At 38.4% G+C, this 13,894-nt stretch overlaps 1 protein-coding gene across 1 annotated transcript; it reads left to right on the forward strand.

The window, feature by feature from the left end:
* The first annotated feature begins 5,893 nt into the window (after positions 1-5,893).
* LOC139717135 (cytochrome P450 2U1-like) lies at positions 5,894-12,600 on the forward strand. Its single transcript, XM_071628636.1, has 7 exons — positions 5,894-6,054; positions 6,775-6,971; positions 7,474-7,622; positions 8,214-8,355; positions 9,943-10,142; positions 10,826-11,288; positions 12,416-12,600. Exons 1-7 carry the CDS (start codon positions 5,894-5,896, stop codon positions 12,598-12,600), a joined length of 1,497 nt encoding a protein of 498 aa, XP_071484737.1.
* Positions 12,601-13,894: the final 1,294 nt, after the last annotated feature.

Consider the following 13,894-nt stretch of genomic DNA (forward strand, 5'->3'; position numbering starts at 1 on the left):
GAGGGCGCCCTGTGCGCTCCCACTAGATCCGCCACTGCGTTACTGTTCATGTTGAAATCCATTTTTAACGGAACGTCATTCTAATTATACGACCCACATATCACCCGATCTGATCAGGACTTGACTCAATGTCATCCCGCGGTTAGCATTCACATGAAGATTTCGGAATTTGGTATCAGTTTAGTCCAGCAAAGATCGTATAAGAACTGAAGTGAAACGAGTATCAGATAATAATCTGGCATGAACCTGACTTAATCTGCGGAGAATTTAATAACCATTTCAAACGTCTGGAACGCAGCAGCGAGCACTGGAATCGCCTCTTAACGAGTCAGGTGTATAATGTTCACTATATATGTATTCTAAAAAAATCATCGTGATACTAAGTAACTCCTTAAAACTGGAGAACGTAGTTCACATTGATATTAAATTGAATAACTGAAACTGCACTGGTCTTGCACTCGAGACACAGTGAACAGTTCCAGCACGTTTATTTTCATATTTCACTTGACATCAAAATACATCCAAAAAAAGAATACAAACCAAGTAAGATACAAAATATGTCATACGTCGGGACATGAACAGAAAAAGTGTGTCAGCATACATAATGTACATAAGACTATTCTCTATAACTTGTGAAATATGATGGAACCGCAAAAGCAAAGCTTGTAAACGCAGGTTCCATGAAAAAATACCGGCGTAAATTTGCTATGCAATCAATGGAGATAGGACACAAAGTAATAATGACGAAACGATTATGAAAGCTAAAATATCAAAGTACAAAGGGAAAAAGAAATAAGAGAATAAAAAGAAAAAGTGAAAAAACAAAACAAAAAACAAGGACCCAAAGAATAAGAACTAAATGAAAATATGGCATATATAATAAGTATATACGTGCACATTATCTATAATCAACTTCATAATGAGTTCAAAATGTTAATACAAATACGGGTGCAGTGATTATATAACGGGAGCATAAACCAGAAATATACATTGAACGAGGATACTGCGCATATAACATATTGAAATATTCTAATCAGACTGATTATATTCATTTATTAACATTAATTTCAATTTTTGTTTAAATGTAAACATACTAGAACAATTGATTAAATCGGCGGGAAGATCATTCAAGAATTTAGGTCCGGTAAAAACAATTGTTTTTTGAGCAAGGAGTGTGCGAGTACGTGGAAGGTGAAATGATTCTCTTTGTCTTGTGGGGTAAGCATGGACGACATAGTTTTTCTGAAACATATGAGTAAATACGTCAGGCAAGCCGTTGGCTGATAACTGAAACATAAATGTGCCTAAGTTATATAAAAACAAGTCAGCAACCTTAAGGAGTCTGTTTTCAAAGAAGAAATAATTCGTGTGACAATAATAATCGGCTAGATTTATTGAACGAATAGCCCGTTTTTGTAGTTTGAAAATTTTATCAATGTATAATTTGGCACAGTTTCCCCAGGCAAGTATTCCGTAACAGAGGTAGGGTAAAATGAGCGTTGAATATAAGTTTTTCAAAATATACTTTGGAAAAATATGTTTTAGCTTATTTAAAATCCCAGTATTTCTCGAAAGCATTTTAGATAAATAATTCATGTGATATTTCCATGTTAATTCATGGTCAATATGAAGACCTAAAAATTTAAACGATTCAACTTGAATCAAACTATTATTATCGAGCATGGGGGAAACTTACGAGTTTGACGTGGGAAGAATTATGATCTATCTTATATGGGTCATTCAGACGAGCAAACAGGACATGATGCTTTTGCTGAAGAATGATTTTACGTTGGTGGATGGCAATTAATAGCTGCTGATTAGAACGAGTATACTAGTAAGCGATGTCTGGTCAATGATTAATACAATAAGAGACAATGACCCAAGGAACTACGTTCCAAAAACGATTTTTGTTATGTTTCAATCAACGATGAAAAATATTGGATTTGGATCTGTATTCAGATTATGCGCGAGAAAACTGATGGAAAAGAGAATGAGGTAAAATGGCTGGTTATATGTTGGTCATCATATATCCCTGAAACTTCCGACAGTTAACATAATGTAGCGAACATAATTATCCACATGATGAATACGCGTACATTCACGCTCATTATGATAAATGGGTTTGACAGATTTGATTTACTGGCTAAACTGTCGGATGACTAACTCACCCTGTTTCCTCACTTCTCTGACGATAATGATTTGATATATAGTTACGTAATGATTCCGATCTGGTATCACGCCTGCATGGACTGTGATATATAAGGACAAACATTTCACGCAACACTTAAGTGATGTGCCACGTATAATTATAACTGATTGAACGAAAATCAAGGTACATGCATGTGAAATTGTGCAGAAAATTAATCGACTTCGACCACATTATTATAACATGCCACCCCCCCCCCCGCATATCATCAACAAAAAATAATGTGACTTTGACAGAATGCAAATCTGCACGACGTCGCAGAAACCTGTGAGTGTCCCCAAAATGCACTAATAGGGCCTATAAATAGGCCTATATAATTTATTCAAGACTATTATACGATGGTTCACATAGTATCTATACGTATGTTATATGGCAACAGGCTATCCAACTTAAAAGGGGACAGTGGCATCTGTATATTGACATTGATAAATTTTAAAACTAATATGGCCGTAATGGTTCAAGAAATGGCGATCTAATTTACCCGGTTTTACTAATTGCATCTCAGTATCTGGCACTTGTCTGGTATCTAGTGTTTACTATACATCGGTCTATAGCTCGGACTAACACAGCCACTTTGCAATGACTAAAATATTGCTTGGAGAGAAAGTTGTCGGTACTGCCATATTGAAACATAGTTATTCAGATTCAAACGATACAATGATTGAAAAACATACAAGCTTAGAATTAGTGCAATATCTTGTCTTACTCTCTAAAAAAAATCGAGTGAAAATATTCACTCTTAAAAGAGTGAATACAAAAAAGAGTGAATTTAGAGTGAAATTGGAGTGAATTTTGAGTGAAAATTTTCATTTTCACTCGTTTTAGAGTGACCTCAGGGATCACTCCAAAATCTTCGAGTGATCCCTGAGGTCACTCCAAAATGAGTGAAAATGAACATATTCATTCAAAATTCACTCCAATTTCACTCTAAATTCACTCTTTTTTGTATTCACTCTTTTAAGAGTGAATATTTTCACTCGATTTTTTTTAGAGAGTAAAAAGCCTTTAATATTCTTAATGATCTCTTAATTTTATATATATTACGCTTCGCTTATCATTGCACTTTGTATGTTAAAAGCAATTTCAATGGTGTAATAACAATGGCGATTGAAAATTATAATGATAATCATATTCATTTTATACATGGTAGGGTCCTAATTACATGGTCATCATCATTGCCAGCATTGCCATTCTATTAAACCGCTTTTTCACAGTATATCCACGTTTTACTTTCTATCACTAATAGTGCCATTGATATCACAGCTATCTATATCTATTCTTCCGGCATAGAAGGAAATCACTTTGTCCAAGGTATAAGAAGACATGAATACCAAGTTATCGATGAGCACATGACGTCACAATAGAAGTGTAAGATGGAGAGCGTCGAGATGAATAGGTTACTGTTTTATGTTTTATTGATAGGTGACATTAAGGTACTGTTTACCATTGATAGCAGTGATTTAAAAATTTTTCGAGTTATCACATTGATGCATAATGTGTAGGTCAGTTGTGTCACAAAACTTCTTCCGATATGAGTTTTTTGCAATGAAGCTTAAAATATATAATTATATAAGGAGATATCACTATTTTTCTCATTAAACCATAACTGTAGACGGTTTAGTCTGGAAACAATTTTTATAACTATATAATTGTTCACATTTTGTATATTCAACAATACTTAATGTTGATCATACTTATCAGAGTTTTTATATTGATTGTTTCTATCCCTAGCTCACAATTTTGGAGCTATTTTGAAGCACTAAAGCTGGGTCTTTGTTTTATCTGCAAATGGTAAATAATGCCTTTAAATCAGTAATTTGACTTGGCAACTCGTTAGTTCCTTGCTTATCCATAACACACGCATAGCCTCAGGAAAACCTTTTGATCCCGCGGTTATACCGAACTAATCATGAGCTCGTAATGAGCCTATACAAGGATGTGTACCAAAGACGACCCATGATGTATCTTGATACTTATGACATAATTTTTATATACTGTGAATTTGTATTATCTGGTATTTCTTCTTCGTTGACTGCTTACAGAGGCTTGAATCCATTGAACTGAAGCATAGTTCCGTATACATCAGCGGGCGCGACTGGCGAAGTGGGGTAGGGGGTGTCAAGGTTCAATAGAATTGATGTCCCCCCCCCCCCCCCCCCCCCCGGCCCCTCCATTATGTGCATGTGTGTTTAATAGTGAGCCACAATTACTATCATGCAACAATGAAATTTTGTATTCATTATGTATCTAACCATTCTAGAAAGGGCATCGCATGGAAAAATAGTTTATTTTCCGCAACCTATATCCTTGGCGTACATCAGATAAATGCAGCTCAATGACATAGATCTAGACACGTTGCATAACAAACTCTGGATGTGTTACAAAAGAGTATAGCAATGTCATTGATACCACTTCTTCTTTCCTATTTAAGAACATCCCAATGTAGCGTTAATGCCGCAGATCATATTGGGTGTCCCTCGCAGACCGAGGAGTCATCTTTGTGACACAGCCAATGTCACAGAGAACACCATTCAGGCTTCACCAATTCCCGAAACCGCTCGCCGAGATGTCTGAATCCTTCGGGTTCATGTGCGCTTGGAAGGTAAGACTAAGAAGTTGTTGTGTCTAGACACCAGATTATTATATAACCTTCTGATGCCACATGCCATTGTTATTTTCATCAGGCATGTTGCCTTACTAAAGTAATGCTACGACTTCGCATGGCTGTATTTATAGCTTCCATACCCCGGTCTGTTCATAGGAAAAGTTACTAGTGTAATGACTGTCATGTCTGTGTTGCATGTTCCTTTGATGGTGGAGTCTATACATAAAACACTTTAAGCAGCCATGATTTTTCTCTATTTCTCCATTACTTTGTCACTCATCTTATTCTAAGCTTCAGTCCACTATACAACATCATTTCTGGCGACAATGATGAAGTTAAACTAACACTCTTTACCGTGTATTTCCGTCGTATACCGGTAAAGCATTATAGGTTCCAACCATTACTTCAGTTTATTTTTCTGCATCCCCAATTCACGGGGAATGAATACGTGCGCTGCCTACAGTCGGCGGAGCGTGCAGATTTTGAAGTTGTTCATTGATTTGATGACCTGGGAACTGTCAATCGTCGTATTGTCATAACATCAGTTTGTGACAGGTGTATTCATGGGGCCGAAGAGCATTCATACAAACTGATTACCTACCTATTGACTACTTGGCCTCCACTAGCCTTGTCTTCATGCGTTTATTCAGATTATAAACCAAGAACCAATGTAGAATTCCACCGTTCTTATTAAGATAAAAAGAAAAAAAAAACACTACTCAACAAATCAAAGGCAAATCAGACAAACTTCACCTGATGACTTTGATATAATCTATAAGTGACACACATCGTAGAGTCCGTTAAACGATCTCGTGACCCGTTGATTTTTGAAGATTAGTGTTCGGTAGTACTATAATTATGGACACAACATTTTATATGCCCAACGATGTCACGCGTCACGCTTCCCAGTTTTCTTTGTTGAGTTGGTTCTCTCTAGGTGTGTGCTTTTTTTCCTGATGCATATAATGGATTATGCTTTCCTGCTGTTACAGCTTAAGCAGTTCTCTAATTCACAGCTTGTGTGTTTCTATTTATGGTATGAATGCCAGGTCTGGATTGCATGACATAAGAGGCTACAGAACATGGAGTCAACACTCTTGTCGGATCCATGGTTCTTGCTGACCATCCTCGTGGTCACCCTATCGGTGATCTGGATTCTGGCCAGCCGAAAGTGGACTCGAGCCAATTTACCACCTGGGCCTGCCAGCTGGCCCCTGCTCGGCAACATACCGACTTTAATCAGGTATTTATAACCTAGATTTACATGGTATATTGACTGTACAGGTGTGTATATAAGTGCATTATCTGTGATTGTGTGTACGTGTGTGTGATATTATAACCGACCTATCTTCGTTTACCGAAAGTATACATCAGTATACATTCAGCTCTTCTTTGCAGAGTATACATTGCATGCTCCGTTAAATAAGTTTTAGCTCATGTTGAAGTTTATGCTTGCAAAACTCACGATCCATAATACTCACCTGCTCTTTTTCAGATTAGAAATAGATTAGAAATAAAAGCAAAGTACATTAGGCAAATGGGAAAAGGTATAAAAACGCAACGTAGCATACTTGTCTCATGAATATAACATATAAATCGCTTGATGTGGTTTAAGTTTAGGATGCTCACGTTTCAAAACAACCATATAATGCTCCTTCAAACAATTTTGTAACGCACATTGTGTAATGTGCAAGTGAACCGAGGGTCAAATCGACAGTGTGATGAAACGCTACCAGTCCCGAGTGCAGGAGAATGGCAAAACACAATACTTATTCTATTTTAAAAGACATTGCGCCCCTAACTTTGGTATTTCTCAATACATCGTGTAGACAATGTGATTTTTGTTTTTCAATGCAGTCAAATGTGACAGAGCTGGCTGCTCTTACAGTGGCATTGGCTTTTGGAGGTATGGCGTAAATCTATCGTTTGTCTATTTCTGTGTTTCTTGTAATCTATGATGCAGCTCTGCCCTTTCACCCCTAAACCTGTTGACTGCGTTCGCTGACAAGTATGGCGACATCTACAGGCTGCGCATATTTACGACAGATGTTGTCATCCTCAACAGCTACGAGTTGATGAAGGACGCCTTCCAGAATCCAAACATTCTGGATCGACCTCGCATCGTCCCCATTGAGGACTTCTTCGATAGGAGGAATATTGGTGAGATTAACATTTCGAAATAGTTTGGATACTGATAGTATCCTCAATATCTCCACTTTTATTCATTCATCTTCCCTTGTACATTCCAGTACCATACTCTTCTTCACACTACACGTCGACGCAGTTATATCAGCAACATCAAAACAGCAAACGACTCATACTGATATGGAATCACATTTCTAGAAAAAAACATTTTTTATTACCTATACTTACCCAGTATATAGCCGTCAGCAGAAAGGGTACGAAATAATGAAAGCGTGTGACAGATTAAGTCCACGGAAAGATCATTAAGTTTTGTACAATTACTTATACGTTCATCCGACGGAAACTCTCTATAGTGCACTTCAAATTCTGTATTTCTTCTGTGTTGCTCTAAATTACTTCCAGTATATCTGTATTATGACATGAACTCCGTATTTGTTATTGTTTTGTTCTGTTCAATTATATGACTATTTAAAGTTGTTGCTATACTGGTCTTATCTTACATCTTCCCTCCTGGCAGGCGTAGCTGGTTCTTCAGGTAAAGTTTGGAAGGATCATCGTCAGTTTGTCCACGGTGCCTTGAGGAAGCTAAACACGGGTCCTCGAACGATTGACGACATGATTCACGCCGAGGCTCGCACGCTTCTCGAAGAGGTCGCCAAAATTCTGGTGACTACTTACATACATAAGCAGATATGAATTCTATATAAAGAAAAGAAAGAAAAAAGAGGGAATGATTGTTCATTGTTAATACTGTTTTTATCATATCTTCATGATTATTGTATTTTTATCAATAGCATCATCATCATCATCTTGATATCTTTATCATTTTCTCCGTTTTGACGTACATGTTAAGACATCACAATATTAAATTAAAGTAGCTTACCACCGCCCGAGATATAACATCATTTCCAGATTTGCAACACATCCACCGCTCACAACATTGACACTTATTAACACTTAGATAAGTCGATTGCGGGTCTGTTTAAAGTATCTCTTTTCGAGTTCATTGAGATATTTTCATGACAAAACTGAACTGAATGGTGTTTAAGAAATGTTACATTTTCATAATTTTGTGAAAAAAAAAGTTGTCCGTGTTCACATATTATTGGCTAATTCTTTTGCTTATATAGGTACTATATCTATATCTAGATCTATCATGAAAACCATTGGAAATGGTGAGTCATCCGCTTTCTATAAAAAAATCCAAATCGAGATCTGACTTTCAGTAATTCAAATTCATTTTCTATTGTATGAAAGGATCACCCTCTCAATCCACAAAAGCTTTTCAACTGCGCCGTTTCCAACGTGATTTCTGTGCTGCTGTTTGGGAGAAGTTTCAAGTACACAGAGCCTGCCTTCAATCAACTCCAGGAAATCATCAACGAGAACCTCAAGCTAGGTACAGTCTGAAGAAGTAATATATCTTTATAGGATACTGTATTGGAGACTCTGTCTTTCTTTAAAAAAAATGAAATTGAATATTTTAAACAAAGATAATGCGCTGGTGAGATTTCGCCCGTTCAAGTTGAATGCGATACCACGAATTCAATTTGATTTGACTCGAGATGCAGCTTTCTAATTCAAGCAAAATTCAGGTTAGGTGGTCATTATAATAATATCATAATATTTCTTTACTATGGTTTCGGTATATGTTCACTCTTATTGACTTGAACCTGTCACAGAAGGCAGCTAGTTACGTAACGATTCCATTATCAAGATGCCTACAAACAAAACCTGCTCAGAAATTTGTGAGATTTTCAACGAATTAGCCCATTGTGTTATACATGATTACCACATATTATCTTTCGAAATAACATTCGGACTTTGTGACGGACTTCGAGACGAAATACTAGTAATCTCTCGAAAACAATATGCCAGTACAAAACATATCATATTACAATATAGAGAATCTTCATCCTGGGTTTTAATAGATACTAGAATAATGATATGCCCTGTGAAGGCCTATAGCAGAAAAAAAAAGTCAACAACAAAAACCGGGGACAAGGTCAGTATACCAGCCGAATTTAGAAAGAAATAGATATGAAGCACTTATATCTTAAGCGATAGTGATAAGCTGTAATGGCGGAAGAGGAAACGGAGGTGAAACTTTTTACCTCATCATGAATTCAAGTTCTGATATCAACTGTGTTTGACTGATAAGTACACGCAGTGCATAAAGAAGCTTGACATAGCATTAGTTACGTGATATGGATGTCGTCTGACATGCATTATTTTTTTCCCCCGAACTATTGGTGGTGGTTTTTTTTTTTTCAGATGTGATGACGATGATCTTTAGTTATTCAACAGGTATGCTGTTTGTAGCATCATTTTCAATAACTGTCAACTTGAGCATGTCATGTATTATTACATTGTGCTTTCTTTGGTATTTTTACCTCAGATTGGCATGAACAGGTTCCACATTAGATTTTAGCTGATAGGGATTCCCATGTAATGTTAATTTGCCCACGGTTTTCAGGAAAACAGCGATCTCGTAACGCTTCTTTTGTATCAGGTCGATGTTCGGAACTCTCGAAAAACACTTTGGAAGCACCGTGATTACATATTTTAAGTTTTGCTCACCCTGTGTTGGATTCTTGCCACGTGCGCGTATCAGATTTATGACAAGGTGGTTACCCACTTTATCCCGGTGTAGGAATGGGTGCTGAAGCCGGGGTGAACATGATGACAGGATTATCCAAAAGATCAGCGTAGATATTAAAGATGCTGCCATGTGCAGAGAAGACACCATTGGTTTCCTCTTGTCGTTGATTTTGCAACAATTGTTATCAAACTTCGCAAAACAAACTAACAAACAATCAAACAAACCGACAACTGGATATATTGTATCTACTTTTTCATTATAAACGGAAAACTAACAAAAGCATGTGAATGGCACAGTGCAATTTGCGATTTAGTTAAAAATGAACAGCTCGCTTTGTAATTAGAAGCATTTAATCAATTTTCTGGTCTCTGCCATTGTCCACAGCTGCGTCGGGTGGGATTTTCATCTTCATACCGATCCTAGCGAAAGTTCCTTTCAGCCCAGCCAACAAGATCAAGAAAGGCGTGGAGAATTTCACGCGCGTCATTGAGAAGATCGTCAATGAACATCGGAACCAGCCCGAACCCAAGGATCTTCGAGATTTCATTGATCTCTACCTCTCTGAGATTCAAAGAACGAGTGAGGTATAAGCCCTTCTGTTTGTTTGTTTGTTTTTTTTTTTTTGGTGTGTGCTTGTGTCGGGGGGGTGGGGAGAGTTATTGGATCAAAATTTCAAATTCAATGAGAAGAATTACTCGTTGCGTATTTCTGTCTAAATTTCTTATGGAATAGTTATTTTGACGGCTGTGAACTGCTGCCTTAGGTTGGTGTCTACTTGGTGGAGACTCGAGTCTCGTTGGTCGCGGAAATATCTCCGCCATGTCTCCGCGACGCCTCTTGAGGCTAGCCTGGGCTCCGGAGAGCTGCGTTACTTTTTCCAGTCTCCACAAGATGGTCGCGGAGATGTCTCCGAGGCGATGTCTTCTTAAAGTCGCGACCAAGTCGTTTAGACTAATTTTGTCCGAGACGTCTCCGCAACCTTGGAGAGACCTATTGGCGACCTCCTGAGAAAAAGAAAAAGAAAAAAAAGGTTGTCACCTTGTTTGGTTGCAGACGTCTCGGAGGTCACCCTGCAGATGTAGTCGCCTTCTTGGTGAGGGCGCAAGCCAGTTTTTGGTGTTTGTAAAGTTACACGGGTCGGTGGCCCTTTAGCCATCACATGACGCATTAGAATTTTCCTAGATAAGAGGCTTTTTCTAAGCAAATCCGCACCTTTTTGAATATTCAGTGAAAGGATATTTTTGTTATACCATTCTTCTCCAAATAGGACAGTACGTCGTCATTCGATGAGGTCAACCTCAAAGTTTGTATTGGAGATATGTTTGGTGCAGGCACCGAGACAACGACCGCCTCCTTGAAGTGGAGCATTCTCTACATGGTGGTCCATCCAGATGTCCAGACACGAGTACAGGACGAGCTTGATCGAGTCGTTGGTCGAGACAGACTTCCAACGCTCTCCGATCGTCCTAGTCTCCCATTCACAGAAGCAACCTTACAGGAGATCCAGCGTATGGCACCAGCAGTGCCCCTTGGTGTACCACACACGTGTCGGACAGATACGAAGGTGGGTGGCTATGGCATTCGCGCAGGAACGCTCGTGGTGTCCAACCTGTGGAGAGTCGCAAGAGACGGCAGAGTCTGGGACTCCCCTGATGAGTTCAGGCCAGAGCGATTCATCAGTGATGTTGGTGAATGCGTCAAACCGGAAGAATTCATCCCATTCTGTACAGGTGCGTACCTTTCTTGTTGGTCACTGCTCGTGCACTGCATGCATTTTTGTTATCAGTGCTCCCAGGTCCCATACACGTATCATTAAAACGCATTTGAAAAATCACCAAGTCAAAAATCTATGCAGCAGGGATCGAGGTGTTATACTATTGCTCTCCTTTGAAGTTATGCTCGACATCGCGTCGAGTAGTCGAGTGTCCAGATGCTTTGACAAAGATCCGCATCAGTTATGAGGAGCTTTCATGGTAGAAGAGATCTCCCTGCTGCAGTTACTTCGCTTTCTCTTACAATGTGCTGGCACGAATCATGCATCTGTAGGCTTTGAATTGGAGCAGCAAATCAAAATGCAGAGTAAATATTACAGTTTTACGAGCAAGAAGTAGAAAAACGCGCGATTGAAACGAGCTTTATAGCGGAGTGCTTTAAACGAAAGATCAAATATGCCATCAGATTAAGACAGGAAATTAACACAAGCAAAAATGTGCGCATCGTGGAGATCAGTTCAGAGGACCTACACGACCTAATTTTCATTTCATTCCGATTTGCGCATTACGTGGAGAACAGAAATATATGTGTATAACTTAAAATTCTTTCCTAAACTGTTCCAAACAAATTCTAGTATTTCATTCAAAATGTTACTTTGAAGTACAGCTGCTTGTATTCTGAGAAAATATGAAACTTTTTCTTCGTCTCCGAATTTCGTCTTGGAGCTTGAGCGGCGCCAGGCATTACTCTAAAGCGTACAGAAATGTTACACACCTCTTTGCAATGCTATAAAACTCAAACATGGATTTGCGTGGATTAAAAAAAAAGTTGTCATTCCATCTCCCTGCTACCAGATACACGTATCAGTTTCCCACAATTTGAAATCGTATGCGGAATGTTTAAATGTGAGGAACAGAGTGCATGGGAAAAGTTTCGGGAAAGGTGCATTTGTTTCAATTACGACATGAAAAGAAGGAGAGAGAGAGAGAGAGAGAGAGAAACATTTTCAGTGTTTCAGTGACAGATTTTACATTGAATCGTGAATTTCGTGATAATGAGCCTCGTGCTTATGCCTCGTTATATGTGATTCTGATTAACGTAAACCGTCAATTCACCTCTCTTTGTTTGTTTTTTTGTTGATCAGGTAAACGAATCTGCATCGGAAAGTCTTTGGCTCGGAGGCAGATATTCGTCTTCTTCACTAATCTCCTGCATCGATTCACATTCAGGAGAGTGGAAGAATCGTCTTCCCCTTTATCACTCGAGGGTCGTCTAGGATTTGTCTATGACACCCCGGTCTTCCAAGTTTGGGTGTGCGACCGCATGTAGCGATATCATCGACTACCGGCATTACGGTTCCTCTTCACTTGCAGAGACTGTCTTCCAGGAACATTTCACCTTAAATAAAATCTCCTTTTTGGGTTGTTTTATACGAGGATGTCTTCAAGTTTGCTTCCTAGGAAACAAATTTCCCTGGCTGGTATTTCGTGGTTAGGTTCTCTTCCGTTCACCACTTGAATGTATGTCTCTTTTTGGTCAAATTTGTGATGCATACTCACAAATACACATACACACACACACACACACACACTATATGACTGATATCTATATATTACATGTATATATACATATACATACAAATAAAGGTTTACAGACAAAAGAAAATATCCCTTTTCATGCCAATTCTCACATATTATTGCCGCATGGATTTGTCTATTATCAGTTCGTGGACCTCATTGTGTTTTTAAATAGTCACCTCAACATGAATAGTCGCACAAATAAAATTTGCCGTCGCTGATCCTTTGCCTTGAGGACAATAAGGAAAGTTCTTTGTTTCGTCCACAAATTCACTGAAATAGTGGTTTTACCCTTGTCACATCGATTTTGGATTGTTGTAACAGTCTTCTCACCCTCCGGGGCAAGCAGGTCTCTATAAGCTTCAAAGAATTCAAAGTTCTGCTTCCCGCCTCGTTATTCTTTATTGTTAACAAGCGTAAACATATCCCAAATCTTTCAAGATCTGCACTGGCTTCCTGCTACACTGTAAAAACATCGGTGTTAGATTTAACACCATGGGTGTTAAATCTAACACCGATCAAACTTCAGTGGAGGACCACACCCACAGGTGTAGAAAATGCACTGCGATGGTGTTGAAAAGTGTTCACCTGACACTTCGTGGTGTTAATTTGACACTGTACCTGGTGTTATTTTGACACTGTACTGGTGTTAATTCAAAAATGACACCACATGGTGTTGATTTGATATTTGTTGGTGTTAATATCAATGGTTTAACACCCGTCCAGATTCTATAAGAGACCACACCAGCTGGTGTTACTGTGGTGTAAATTTATTTTCACATTTTTTCAAAAATCTAGTATTTTAATGTAAAATTCTTGATCGTCTTGTTTAAATTAAAAATCAACAAGAAGTGCAGTTACTAAGAAACTCTTCAAAAAACAGTTTTATATTTGGAAATGACACCCGGAGGTGCTAATTTAACACCATAAATGAGCACCGAAAATTTAACACCAGCTCGGTGTTCACTATTTATCACCGGACTTTTTGCAGTGTAAGTATCGCAGTCAGCACAGGATTCTTCTCGTCACCTTTCAAAGCAGTGCAT

The sequence above is a fragment of the Diadema antillarum genome, unplaced genomic scaffold (assembly GCF_040938485.1).
Source record: "Diadema antillarum isolate AM-2024a unplaced genomic scaffold, OU_Dant_1.0 scf00000072, whole genome shotgun sequence".
In the NCBI taxonomy this organism is placed as follows: domain Eukaryota; kingdom Metazoa; phylum Echinodermata; class Echinoidea; order Diadematoida; family Diadematidae; genus Diadema; species Diadema antillarum.